Source organism: Myxine glutinosa, chromosome 13, assembly GCF_964187855.1.
Source record: "Myxine glutinosa chromosome 13, kmMyxGlut1.1, whole genome shotgun sequence".
NCBI classification, from domain to species: domain Eukaryota; kingdom Metazoa; phylum Chordata; class Myxini; order Myxiniformes; family Myxinidae; genus Myxine; species Myxine glutinosa.
Genome location: NC_136273.1, coordinates 60,061,707 through 60,074,864, shown reverse-complemented (window position 1 = coordinate 60,074,864; position 13,158 = coordinate 60,061,707). Strand labels below are relative to the sequence as shown.

General features: G+C 51.9%; 1 protein-coding gene across 3 annotated transcripts in view; it reads left to right on the top strand.

The window, feature by feature from the left end:
* The first annotated feature begins 213 nt into the window (after positions 1–213).
* Positions 214–13,158, top strand: part of LOC137438461 (dynein regulatory complex protein 9-like) — a 44,906-nt gene continuing 31,961 nt past the window's right edge. For 2 of the 3 annotated variants that reach the window (XM_078767110.1, XM_078767109.1), the window contains exons 1-2: positions 556–749; positions 1,103–1,257. In XM_078767110.1, the coding sequence (XP_078623236.1) occupies positions 594–749; positions 1,103–1,257 (311 nt within the window). In that variant the 5' untranslated portion in view covers positions 556–593. Of the gene's footprint in view, positions 327–555; positions 750–1,102; positions 1,258–13,158 lie in introns of those variants that run through there. The other variant, XM_068133565.2, reaches the window with a different exon arrangement.

Here is a 13,158-nt window from a genome sequence, read left to right as displayed (position 1 = left end):
TATGGTAACTCATTACGTGCCCACAGGTCGGTGGTCGTTCACTCATTCCTCATACGTTAACTCATTCCCATTGAATGACTTCGTAAAATTCAATCAATTGCGAAGACATCGGAGCATGATCGCGTCATGCTGCAAAATCGTGACGTAAATATAAAATGGTTTAATCAATGACAAACTTAACACGTCACTGACGGTGAAAACGACGTGTTCCAGGTTTGGTTTGGACACACAGCGAGTGAGCAGCGAGCGAACCTGTTTGTGTCGGTAACACCGCAAGGAGCAGCACAGCACAAAGCACCTGGTGGCGCATACCTCCGGATCGAAAGGTGAAGCGCTGACGTCATCCGAAACCTCTGAATCCGCGCTCACGTCATAAACAATCCAGAAAGTGTTAATTATCGTTTTGTTGACCGTTAGTTACGATCGGCACGGTAACCAAGGAGTAGACGTGTACACAGCAACACCGAGCGTTGCCCCTAGCGACGTGAGCGGAAGCGCCCATTTAGAGGTTTAATAATAACCGCTTAGCCTGCGCAGGCTGTGAATGAATTAACGGGTACTTATCACCTTGTACCCAGGGATCGCATGAGCAGATGGAAGCACAGGTAGATAACGTCCACCTTGCGTCGGTGTTGAGGACCAGTCTCAACCCTGTGTGGGTGTTACGTCTCACTGTCATCCTGGAAGATTCCCTCGACCAGCTTTCCATCGTCGGGTCTTTGATGGAAAATGGTGGTGACTCCCCTCCGGTGAGTTCTTATTGGTACCTATTTGTTTTTGTGATTATTTACATGTCTGGACTGAACTGAAGGTCCAGTTGGAGTGCGGTGGTAGCAGGGGGCGGTGCATCTCGGAGCAGGCAGTCCTAATTCAGACAGCACTCTCGTCTGTATTTAGGCTGGGGACGTTACAGATCCCATTGTGTCTTTAGACAAGAGGAGGCTATTGTGTGCTGGTAGCTTGGTCAAGGCTCCTGCTTGGGGCTGGCTCTATGATTTGGAGGAGGTGAGATTGCTGGGAGTGGAAGTGCCATGAATACGATGATCCAAATGACGTCCTGTGCTGTGTCTCACCTTCCTTGTGCTGCCTTTGGGAAAATAAGAAAGATGGAAAAGACGACCACTCCTCCATTGGGTTCCGAAGGAGGTCCACCAGTCAGGATAACACAAACGTCACAAGGAACAGCAGAAGGCTCGTGAGTGGCGGTTTGTCCAGACTTCAGCAAAGTTCTGCTCTGAAGAAATGGAAAGCACACAGGTATTACATACTGTTACCGACGCGGTGGTGGATGTTAGTTTACCGAGCGGTTTTGGTATGACCACGTCTGCACAAGTTACCCGATTATACCCGAACGTTGACTAATCGCGCTACGCTAGATCAATGAAGGAAAAGACACACGGCTGGGATTAAAATGACACGACACCCAGGGTTCAGTTCTCAAGACCTCCGGAGGAGGTTATATTGTTATGGAAGGTTAGATTACAACTACAAGAGGGACATCATAGAAAGACAGGCACTTAGACACACTTATATTAACCTCAACAGACGACAGATAAACGGGACAAGGCTGACTCACACGGGGATTGATGGCAAGGAAAGGCGGGTAGCGATGGCTCCAGGTGCGCCTGGGCTCAGGGCAGAATCGACCCGGTCCGGTCCAGAGATGCGGGAGGTTTCACAGCGCTCGAGGTGGCGTCTTGTCGTCTCAAGCTGGGGGCGCATCTGACGTCACATCCGGTCAGTCGCTTCGTATATCCGGCGGGGAGTGACACGCCCTCGGCTCGTTAGCTCCGCCCCAGATGGAATCGGCACGTCGCTTCTCATTGGGTGCGTGCGGGGGGTTACTGGCTCCGCCCCTGACGAGGAGCTGACAGCCAGCCCCTTCGTGGTAACGCCGTGGAGCGCATGGTCATGGCGGGTAACCGAGCCGGTGTGAGGATGCACACTCCCCGCCCCTCTGTTGTTGTAGTCGTAGTTGTAGTTGTAATTGTTGTTGTAGTTGTTGTTATTGTTGTTGTTTGGGGAAGAAGATGGGAGGAGGTATGGGAAAGGTCCTAAACTCACTACTGGTGCCATATAATCACATTCTGGTGCAACGAAGAGTCATAATTAATGGAAACGAGTCCTTAACTGACATAGACTAAGAATAACTAGCAAGATGTCCGAAAGTTGTCTACGTGTGGTGCGGTGGACCTGGGCACGACATTTAATGGGGGAAAAAGGGGAAGGTCGGTTCTACAGAGTGTTGTTTACAGACAATGGGACTAGGGAATGGGGGATTGGGGATAGTTGGGGAGTATTGGGGAAATAGGGGAATATTTACAAGCGGATATGGAGGCCAAATTCCATATTCGCAACATTGCACCCTTCTCTACCCTCGGGGCGTCCCGACCCGATAAATTTTTACCTACTTTAGTGTGGCACGCAATGTAGTTCCCTCTACTATTAACTCTACCCTGAGTGCGACAGTTTTACAGATATTCACAAATGAGTAAATATGTCCCCCTGCGACGTTGCACCCTTCTCCTCTCAGAAACACACCCACAGGATAACCGAATTGCGGAAAGAATTCGCAAACTAAACATACAGCCGGTAGGGAGCATTATTTACAAGACTACGCTGATATTTACACTACGATCCAGGACCTGTTTTTGGAGGAACACATGCAGATGTTATGCATAGAGAGAGCACGCATGCCAGCATCGATACACCAACCCACGAGTGCTCTGTGGCCTACGGCCTTTAATAACGTGCAGAGCACCCTTTCCCAGCACGAAAAGCACCACCCCATCATGTACAGTCAGCACCATCCGGTGCACCAATAAAGTGTCTATAAATCACCGGTGGTGTCGCAGCCGGCCGATGTTCAGCCGCTGGTCTTGCCTTCGTGTGGTGCACTTGGTGTTCTTACTTCCTTAGAAAAATAAAGAAAGGCGCCAACCGCGTCCATTTCTTTATTGTGGCCGTCAGGGGGCCAACTGTTAGTGGTTCAACTTGTATGGCATAGGTGCCACGTTGACCCATAGGTCCATCCACGGGTGGTGCTTGGCCGCAAAAGAACTGCGGTCCATTGTGGGTGGCCACAAACATTGCGGTCCATATGGTGTATCGATCCAAGCAGCAAGCAGCGAAAGTGCAGGCCCACAACTGCGTAGCCAGCACCTCTCACTCCTCTCTCTCTACCCCAAAGCCAGATCCTCGGAGGTGGGAGACAAAAGAAGAACCAAGTGAGTAAGGTGGTAAGGGCGCAAAAGTGCACGCAATACAAGATGATGCACACTGGGGGCACATGGGAACCAGGTGAGACAGGTACGTTCCTATCGTACGCCCCCCCCACCAGGTAACCTACATGGCCCCTCCCTTACCCCTTACTGTATCCACAAAACACAACACTACCCATAAACATCTACTTTACAAATCAACAAACATCCCTACTGTCTTCCCCGTTCCTCCCATATACCAAATTCGTCTTCTCTCCCTCCTAACCAATCAAATTTGCCATTTTCAACTCTCATCAAAATTTGCCATCTCCAACTGCACATCAAAATTTGCCATTACCAATTCATCATCAGTCCCTCCTAGGGAGGGAGAGATGGAATCACCCCAATGTCTCATCCACGTCGTGATGCGTCTCACAAATCCACAGCAATCTCATTTCCTGCAACAAAACAAAGAAAACACAGGTGTGGAGTCCTCATCATCACCACAGGTAAGTGGCTGCGTATGGTGCGACAGGTTCATCAATCCTAACTATTTCCTAAGTGACTTTAACAACTTTACACTACCCGGGGTCTTTCTCCGGCCAAACCATTGGCCCTCTTACACTATGGGTTCTAAAAACCAATTCCCATTGGCCAAACTGTGGTGCTCTTCAATTTGGGGTCTCACTCCCCCGATTCATCTCCCGGTGCCCTCGCACAATTTCTGGGCTGTGGCGTGTACCTCTCCCAGTGGGTCTACCCACCTGCACATCCCCACCACTGCAGTTGCCTCCGAGCTTACCTGCTCCTCACCCTAACCTAACTACCTGGGGAAGGCCCTCTGGCACTCTCCCCACTCGGTGCCCTCTCTGGCACTGGGCTACCCGGGTCCATCCTCCGGATCCTCGGGCCCCATCCACAACTCTACCGGCTCCCAGAGCCCACCTGCGGCCTCACCTGGCCGACATCCTCACAGTGGTGGAGTGCCCAACCAACTACACACACTAACAGGCTACACGCCCAGCCATTTCCACAACACGAATGCACCCATCCACAACACCATTCTGTCACCCGTACCACAGATGCCAATATCCAACCACAATTTACCTGTACCCTCTACCTAACACTTACACTACCCGCCCCGGGTACTCGTGAAAGGGGTCCACTCTTCCCCCATCCACACCTTCGCACCATGCACACCACTCCGTACCACTTACTCCAACTCTCTCCACACACCTGTACTTGCACACCTGTGCTCTCACACCTGGTGCCACCTGCACCCTTCTCTCCCCAAGCGCATTCGCGCTGATCCACTACACTCACTACTCATACACTGCTCCACACACCTGTCCAGTTGCACACCTGTGCAATCACACCTGTTCAATTCTCACACACACGGCATCATCTCAGCTAACTACTCCCTTCTGAAACTTGCGCTTCCCAGTCGTCCCTTTAAACTATTGCGCTCCCACGTCATTATCATCCACACTAATCTACCTGCGTCCCCACTACAGGTATCAGTCACTAACTAAACTTAACGTTACCTAAGGTCATCTTCTCTAGATCCCTACCGTTATATCCTAACCCTCCCGGGCTAGTTTTCACTGCCATACACCCCATAAGCTATTGCTCCTTTGCCCCCCCTATGGGAAGGGTGGCAGGGATGCCAGCCTTACCCACCGGGCCCATCGCTCACTACCAATTTTGCACATCAAATTTCAACAAATTAAAAATTTGCCAATCACTGCCCATCATCTGCCAATCACTACTGCCAATCCTTTGCCAATCATCAAATTTTGTTTTTCTCTAATTTTGGGGCCAAAACACTAACCTCATCACCCAGTCTACTCACTAATACCTCTCGGTGCGCCAATCCCTGTCCAAAGCCCGGCTTCGTAAAGCCAAGCAATGGATGCGGGTTGTTCTGTGCCAGCGGCTGGATGCGTTCGGCACTCGGTGCAGGGACGGGGGCTTACCCGGGCCGAGATCCCACGCATCACCTCGGCGTGGAGCCATCCAATGTCCCGATCTCGACCTGCCGGCACGTCTCAACAAAACGTGGTCGCCATAACGACCCTTCCTATCGGGCTGCCCGCTCCGCCTAGTGGAGCACGGACGCGGCCGTTCAAAGCGAGGCCCAGCACGCACCGAGGGCCCGATTCGGCTATAAGTCGTTCTAAACTCTACCCCGTCTAACGTCGATGCTTCACCTGGACGCTTACACCCCGCAGCCCGTTCCTTGCTCACACATCCAGCCGTGCCCATGCTCCTCGTACCTTTCCTTACACACCCAGGTACACCCATTCCACTCACAGCCTTGGTCACACACCTGACCACCGAACACTTTGGCACACATTCGTTGCTCGCACACCTCACCAATACACCGCTTCGCGCCCCCTCCTCGGTCACCTCCTCTGTGACAATCACAGGTGTGCCCTCATTCGCACACCCAACCACGTGCCTCACTACCAATTCCAGCGTGCATTCCCACTCACGCTCTACCATTCCAGGTGTGCATCCTTCCATCCCAGGTGTACATCCTCGCTCACCTGTCACAACCAGCTCACTCTCCTTGTCACTCTCACTACTCTCACCTCCATTCTTGACAGCGCACTCACCCTTACTCTTGACAGCGCACTCTTTCCTCGTGCCCCTGTCCGTCACACACCTTTCTCGCGCACACTCTCCCGTTACACCCTCCGTAACACTCACCACAGGTGGACACTCTTCCTTACTTCTGACAGCGCACTCTTTCCTCGTGCACCTGTCCGTCACACACCTTTCTCGCGCACACTCTCCCGTTACACCCTCTGTAACACTCACCACAGGTGGACACTCTTCCTTACTTCTGACAGCGCACTCTTTCCTCGTGCACCTGTCCGTCACACACCTTTCTCGCGCACACTCTCCTGTTACACCCTCTGTAACACTTACCACACCGCGCTTCCATGCGCTCCCTCGCACACGCGCTACGACCGACTCACTCTCGCCAGCACCCTCACTACTCCTTGGCACGCACTTTTTCCTCACACACCCCAGAGTCGGACTTTCTCGCACACCTCCTTTTTCGCACACCAGACCTGTCACACACTTCACCAACGGCCTCTCACGAACACCCGGGTCCATCTCGACCCCCAAGCTTATTAAATCCCCTGGCGCATCATACGCACGACCATATTGGTCACCACTTACACCGGGTCCTCTTCCTCTTCGCTTCTCCTCCATCACCTGCGAATCCCTCATCCGGTTAATGAGCACATCATCACGATCCAAACACAGACTTTGGACCAATTCTTTTATCTCCTCTTTTATCTCTTTCTTATCCCCTCTCCGTCGCTTCTTAATTTCGCTCATCCCTTCTTCCACTTCTTCTAATTTGTGCTTCACCTCTTTTATTCCCCGGTACGTCTCCTCAAGCTCGTCCTCCAAGGCTACCTTGACCGTTTCCATGTGCGTCCTTACCTGTCGGTCCTTCGTCTCCATTACCTCTATCACCTCGTCCAACCTCGTTGTCAGTCCCTCACGTACCATCTGACATTCCCTCTTTGTCGCTATCAAGTCGTTTTTTATGTCGTTTTGTGTCGCTTTTAAACCTCCTAATACCGCAGTGTTCCTTTGAACCTGCTCCACTAACTCCGTTTGTCCCACCGTCAGCTGCTCCACCTCCTGCGTCAGGTCCTCTATGCCCCCTTGTAACTTTACAGTCCCCTTTCTCACCTCCTTCTCCATGTGCTCCTTACAGTGCCTCACCTCCTCGCGCACTCCTCCGACCTCCTCACTCACACCTCTTCTGATCTCCTCTCCCATCACTTGCATCTCCTGCCCAGATGCCACCCTCATCTGCTCCATTTCCTCCCTGTGAGCATCCAGTTTGGTTTCTACCCCCATTCTGACCCCCTCTATCTGCTGTCCCATTTGGTTAACTTCCCTTTCCGCTTGGTCCCTCATGTCCCTCAATTTGCCTTCCATGGTGTTTTCTAACCCCTCTAACCCTTTTTGCATCCCTTCCATTTGATTCTCTTGAGCGGCCATTCTGTTTTCTACCCCCATTAACCCATTTCTCACCTCTTTTATCCCGTTGTCTAACCCCTCAAAATTATTGTCTAACTTCCCAAATTTCTTGTCTAACTCCTCAAAATTATTGTCTAACCCCTCACTGGTACCCCTCGCTTCGTCCCTCATTACCCCCATTTGGTTTCCCATCCTGTTTTCCATCCCTTTGAAATTATCGTCTGTTTTTACCATAAAGGCCATCATCTGTTTCATAAACAGGTTCCAATTCATTGGCATCTCGGGTTCGGTTACCGCGACCACGGCCGCGGCTAAATTTGGTGCCGCTACACCCACGTGCGCGACCACGCTATTTTGCGACCCTGCCGCCCTCACTGCTTCGCTATCCTCGCGTCCCTCAATTTGGTCCTGGACCGACCCTGCCTCACTCTCCCCTACCGGACCCCAGCTGTCTTGGTCTGCCATAGCGCGACTTTCAAAATTCGGGTTTTTATTTCCGTATAACAAAATCAAATTTCGCCGTTATAATTTCGTCGAGCGCAGTAAACGCGCTCCGGATCGATTCTACCTCCCTGGTTTGGGCCTAACAACGCGCGGGAAACGCGCTCCGAATCGATTCTAATTGTTACAAATTTGGGCCTAATAAATTTAGTCCCGGGTTCGAATTCCACTCCTCGACACCAATTGTTACCGACGCGGTGGTGGATGTTAGTTTACCGAGCGGTTTTGGTATGACCACGTCTGCACAAGTTACCCGATTATACCCGAACGTTGACTAATCGCGCTACGCTAGATCAATGAAGGAAAAGACACACGGCTGGGATTAAAATGACACGACACCCAGGGTTCAGTTCTCAAGACCTCCGGAGGAGGTTATATTGTTACGGAAGGTTAGATTACAACTACAAGAGGGACATCATAGAAAGACAGGCACTTAGACACACTTATATTAACCCCAACAGACGACAGATAAACGGGACAAGGCTGACTCACACGGGGATTGATGGCAAGGAAAGGCGGGTAGCGATGGCTCCAGGTGCGCCTGGGCTCAGGGCAGAATCGACCCGGTCCGGTCCAGAGATGCGGGAGGTTTCACAGCGCTCGAGGTGGCGTCTTGTCGTCTCAAGCTGGGGGCGCATCTGACGTCACATCCGGTCAGTCGCTTCGTATATCCGGCGGGGAGTGACACGCCCTCGGCTCGTTAGCTCCGCCCCAGATGGAATCGGCACGTCGCTTCTCATTGGGTGCGTGCGGGGGGTTACTGGCTCCGCCCCTGACGAGGAGCTGACAGCCAGCCCCTTCGTGGTAACGCCGTGGAGCGCATGGTCATGGCGGGTAACCGAGCCGGTGTGAGGACGCACACTCCCCGCCCCTCTGTTGTTGTAGTCGTAGTTGTAGTTGTAATTGTTGTTGTAGTTGTTGTTATTGTTGTTGTTTGGGGAAGAAGATGGGAGGAGGTATGGGAAAGGTCCTAAACTCACTACTGGTGCCATATAATCACATTCTGGTGCAACGAAGAGTCATAATTAATGGAAACGAGTCCTTAACTGACATAGACTAAGAATAACTAGCAAGATGTCCGAAAGTTGTCTACGTGTGGTGCGGTGGACCTGGGCACGACATTTAATGGGGGAAAAAGGGGAAGGTCGGTTCTACAGAGTGTTGTTTACAGACAATGGGACTAGGGAATGGGGGATTGGGGATAGTTGGGGAGTATTGGGGAAATAGGGGAATATTTACAAGCGGATATGGAGGCCAAATTCCATATTCGCAACAATACATTACACGTTTACACAAAAACAAACATGTACACCTGTGAGGAACAATAATAAAATATAACTGTGGAAACCACAAAGTTCATGTTGGAACTATTTAGTCTTCACATCTGAGCTTGTGGTTCAGGATGCTGAGATCCCGGTGTGGTTCAGGATGCTGAGATCCCGGTGTGGTTCAGGATGCTGAGATCCCGGTGTGGTTCAGGATGCTGAGATCCCGGTGTGGTTCAGGATGCTGAGATCCCAGTGTGGTTGAGGACGCTGAGATCCCAGTGTGGTTCAGGATGCTGAGATCCCGGTGTGGTTCAGGATGCTGAGATCCCGGTGTGGTTCAGGATGCTGAGATCCCAGTGTGGTTCAGGACGCTGAGATCCCAGTGTGGTTCAGGACGCTGAGATCCCAGTGTGGTTCAGGACGCTGAGATCCCAGTGTGGTTCAGGATGCTGAGATCCCGGTGTGGTTCAGGATGCTGAGATCCCGGTGTGGTTCAGGATGCTGAGATCCCGGTGTGGTTCAGGACGCTGAGATCGCGGTGTGGTTCAGGATGCTGAGATCCCGGTGTGGTTCAGGACACTGAGATCCCAGTGTGGTTTAGGACGCTGAGATCCCGGTGTGGTTCAGGATGCTGAGATCCCGGTGTGGTTCAGGATGCTGAGATCCCGGTGTGGTTCAGGATGCTGAGATCCCAGTGTGGTTCAGGACACTGAGATCCCAGTGTGGTTCAGGACGCTGAGATCCCAGTGTGGTTCAGGATGCTGAGATCCCCGTGTGGTTCAGGATTCTGAGATCCCGGTGTGGTTCAGGATGCTGAGATCCCGGTGTGGTTCAGGATGCTGAGATCCCGGTGTGGTTCAGGATGCTGAGATCCCGGTGTGGTTCAGGACACTGAGATCCCAGTGTGATTCAGGACACTGAGATCCCAGTGTGGTTCAGGATGCTGAGATCCCGGTGTGGTTCAGGATTCTGAGATCCCGGTGTGGTTCAGGATGCTGATATCCCAGTGTGGTTCAGGATTCTGAGATCCCAGTGTGGTTCAGGACGCTGAGATCCCGGTGTGGTTCAGGACGCTGAGATCCCAGTGTGGTTCAGGATGCTGAGATCCCGGTGTGGTTCAGGATTCTGAGATCACGGTGTGGTTCAGGATGCTGAGATCCCAGTGTGGTTCAGGATGCTGAGATCCCGGTGTGGTTCAGGATGTTGAGATCCCGGTGTGGTTCAGGACGCTGAGATCCCGGTGTGGTTCAGGACGCTGAGATCCCTGTGTGGTTCAGGACGCTGAGATCCCGGTGTGGCTCAGGGTGCTGAGATCCCGGTGTGGTTCAGGATGCTGAGATCCCGGTGTGGTTCAGGATGTTGAGATCCCGGTGTGGTTCAGGACGCTGAGATCCCGGTGTGGTTCAGGACGCTGAGATCCCGGTGTGATTCAGGATGCTGAGATCCCGGTGTGGTTCAGAATGCTGAGATCCCGGAGTGGTTCAGGATGCTGAGATCCCGGTGTGGTTCAGGATGCTGAAATCACAGTGTGGTTCAGGATGCTGAGATCACAGTGTGGTTCAGGATGCTGAGATCCCAGTGTGGTCCAGGACGCTGAGATCCCTGTGTGGTTCAGGATGCTGAGATCACAGTGTGGTTCAGGATGCTGAGATCCCTGTGTGGTTCAGGATCCTGAGATCCCGGAGTGGTTCAGGATGCTGAGATCCCGGTGTGGTTCAGGATGCTGAAATCCCAGTGTGGTTCAGGATGCTGAGATCCCGGTGTGGTTCAGGACGCTGAGATCCCAGTGTGGTTCAGGATGCTGAGATCCCGGTGTGGTTCAGGACGCTGAGATCTCAGTGTGATTCAGGATGCTGAAATCACAGTGTGGTTCAGGATGCTGAGATCACAGTGTGGTTCAGGATGCTGAGATCCCAGTGTGGTCCAGGACGCTGAGATCCCTGTGTGGTTCAGGACGCTGAGATCCCGGTGTGGTTCAGGATGCTGAGATGCTGAGGTTCAGGATGCTGAGGTTGGGGGGGAGTTTCATCCACCGTTTGCCCTTCACGTGACTCGTGGTGGTCCCTCTCGGCTCTTCCCCCGTTGGTATTTTTGTGCACATAAGATTGTTCACGGTTCTGTTTAAATATTATTTGAATATGTATAACCTTTCCCCTTCAGTGTTTTACTCAGTGGTATTTTACAACATGCTGTTTTTCTTCCTATTTAAAAGGCTTTTCTCAATTTCCTCTCCAACTCATTCCACCTCAAAAAAAAGAAATTCAATATCTTATACGTCTCCCTCACTACTAGGTCTAAATTCACATTCATTCCATCCCTCCTCCATCATTCTGAACCGGATTGCTAACTTGAAAATCACAACAAACCCAATTTGTTTTCAATGTTCGTCTTTCATTAATCATCCACTTTCTAAACTCCCCTCTTGCCCCTCTCATCCAAATCCCTCCCCTTGCACCTACACTCCTAAACTCCCCCCTTGCCCCGCCACTCTTAAACTCCGCCCCTGCCCCTCCACTCCTGAACTCCCCCCTTGCCCTTCCTCTCCTGAACTCCCCCCTTGCCCTTCCCCTCCTAAACTCCCCCCTCACTCCTCCCCTTCAAAACTCCCCCCCAACCCCTCCCATTCAAATCTCCCCCCATACCATTCCTCTCCAATTCTCCCTCCTCCCCCCTCCTCCTCAAAGCTGCCTCCTCCCCACTTCGTCTCCCTTCTATCTCATACCTCCACCCCCCCCAACCTTCTTCTTTCCTCTGCCCCCCCCTCAAACAACCCCTCACTGTGCCTCATCCCTTCACCTTCAAACCTTTCATCCTCCTCATCCTTCCCTTTCTTGGAACTCTTCTGCAATGGCTGACACACAAACAACTGCTCTCCCTACCTCCCCCTCTCATCCTTCATCTTACCCTACTCCTCCCCTCCCCTGTCCTGTACCCGATGCTCCCCCTCTCTCTTCATTAACGGTATGGACGTCAAACATCCGGGGCCTTCGCTCAAACCTGACTGATCTCTCCATACAGGTTGCTTCTGACAATCCAGACTTGATCTGCTTAACAGAGACTTTCCTCCTTCAAGATGTCTCTGATTCCTTAATATCTCTTCCTGGTTACTCCCTCCTCCGGTATGATAGACCTGAGCCTCGGCCTGGTGGTGGGGTGGCTATCTTTATCAAAAACTCTCTTCCTCACTCTCCTTGCACTGCCCTCTCTCCTCCTCACGCCCAGGAGTACCTCTGGCTATGGCTTCCTCTCCGCTCCCACCTTTTGTTCATATGTGTTCTGTACCGTCCCCCAAACAGTGATGACTCCATCTACATTTCACTGTCTGACAACATGGACCAACTTCTATCCACTCATCCCAACTCTCTCTTCCTCATATGTGGTGACTTCAATTGTCATCATGCCACCTGGTTGGGTGTGGGTTCCTCTCTCACCAGTCAGGGCACCTCAGCAAAGGACTTCTGTGACTCACTGGGATTGACACAATCTGTCAATTTCCCGACCCGGATCTCAGCCAATGGAGTATCTTCTCTTCTAGACTTGGTTATGACTAACTTCCCTGCTTATGTCTGCTGCTCTTCTTCTGCTCCAATCGGTTCTTCTGATCATGTGCTTGTCAAAGTGGACATCTCTCTGGCCATTCTCAGAGAGCCTCCTCAGCGTCGACGAGTCTGGCATTTCACTCAGGCCGACTGGGACGGTCTTCAAGCAGCCATCAATCGTCTGGATTGGTCTCCCATCTCCACTGCCTCTGACATCAATTCTTCCTGGGAATTCTTCCAAAGCAAACTGATCTCTCTCATGCACAGATTTATCCCATCTCGCCTTCAGTTGTCTTACCCTTCCTCCCGTCCATGGTACACTGAATCTTGTGGTGAGGCAGTTGCCCTGAAACAACTTGCCTTTGCCTCTTGGAAGGCTAATCCAACTGAAGGAAATCTCAGTTCCTTCCACCAAGCTCGGTACAAGTGTGTGTCTACCCTCAGGAGTGCCAGGAAGCACTATCTCTCCTCACTCAAGAATGAACTCTCAAACCTGTCTCCTTCCTCCAAATCCTGGTGGCGTCTGGTCAAGTCAGTTTCTGGTGTTTGTTCCCCCTCCATCCCCTCCCTTACCTCAAATGGCCACACAGTTGACATCGCACGTGACAAAGCCGAATGCCTCAACTCTGTGTTTGCCTC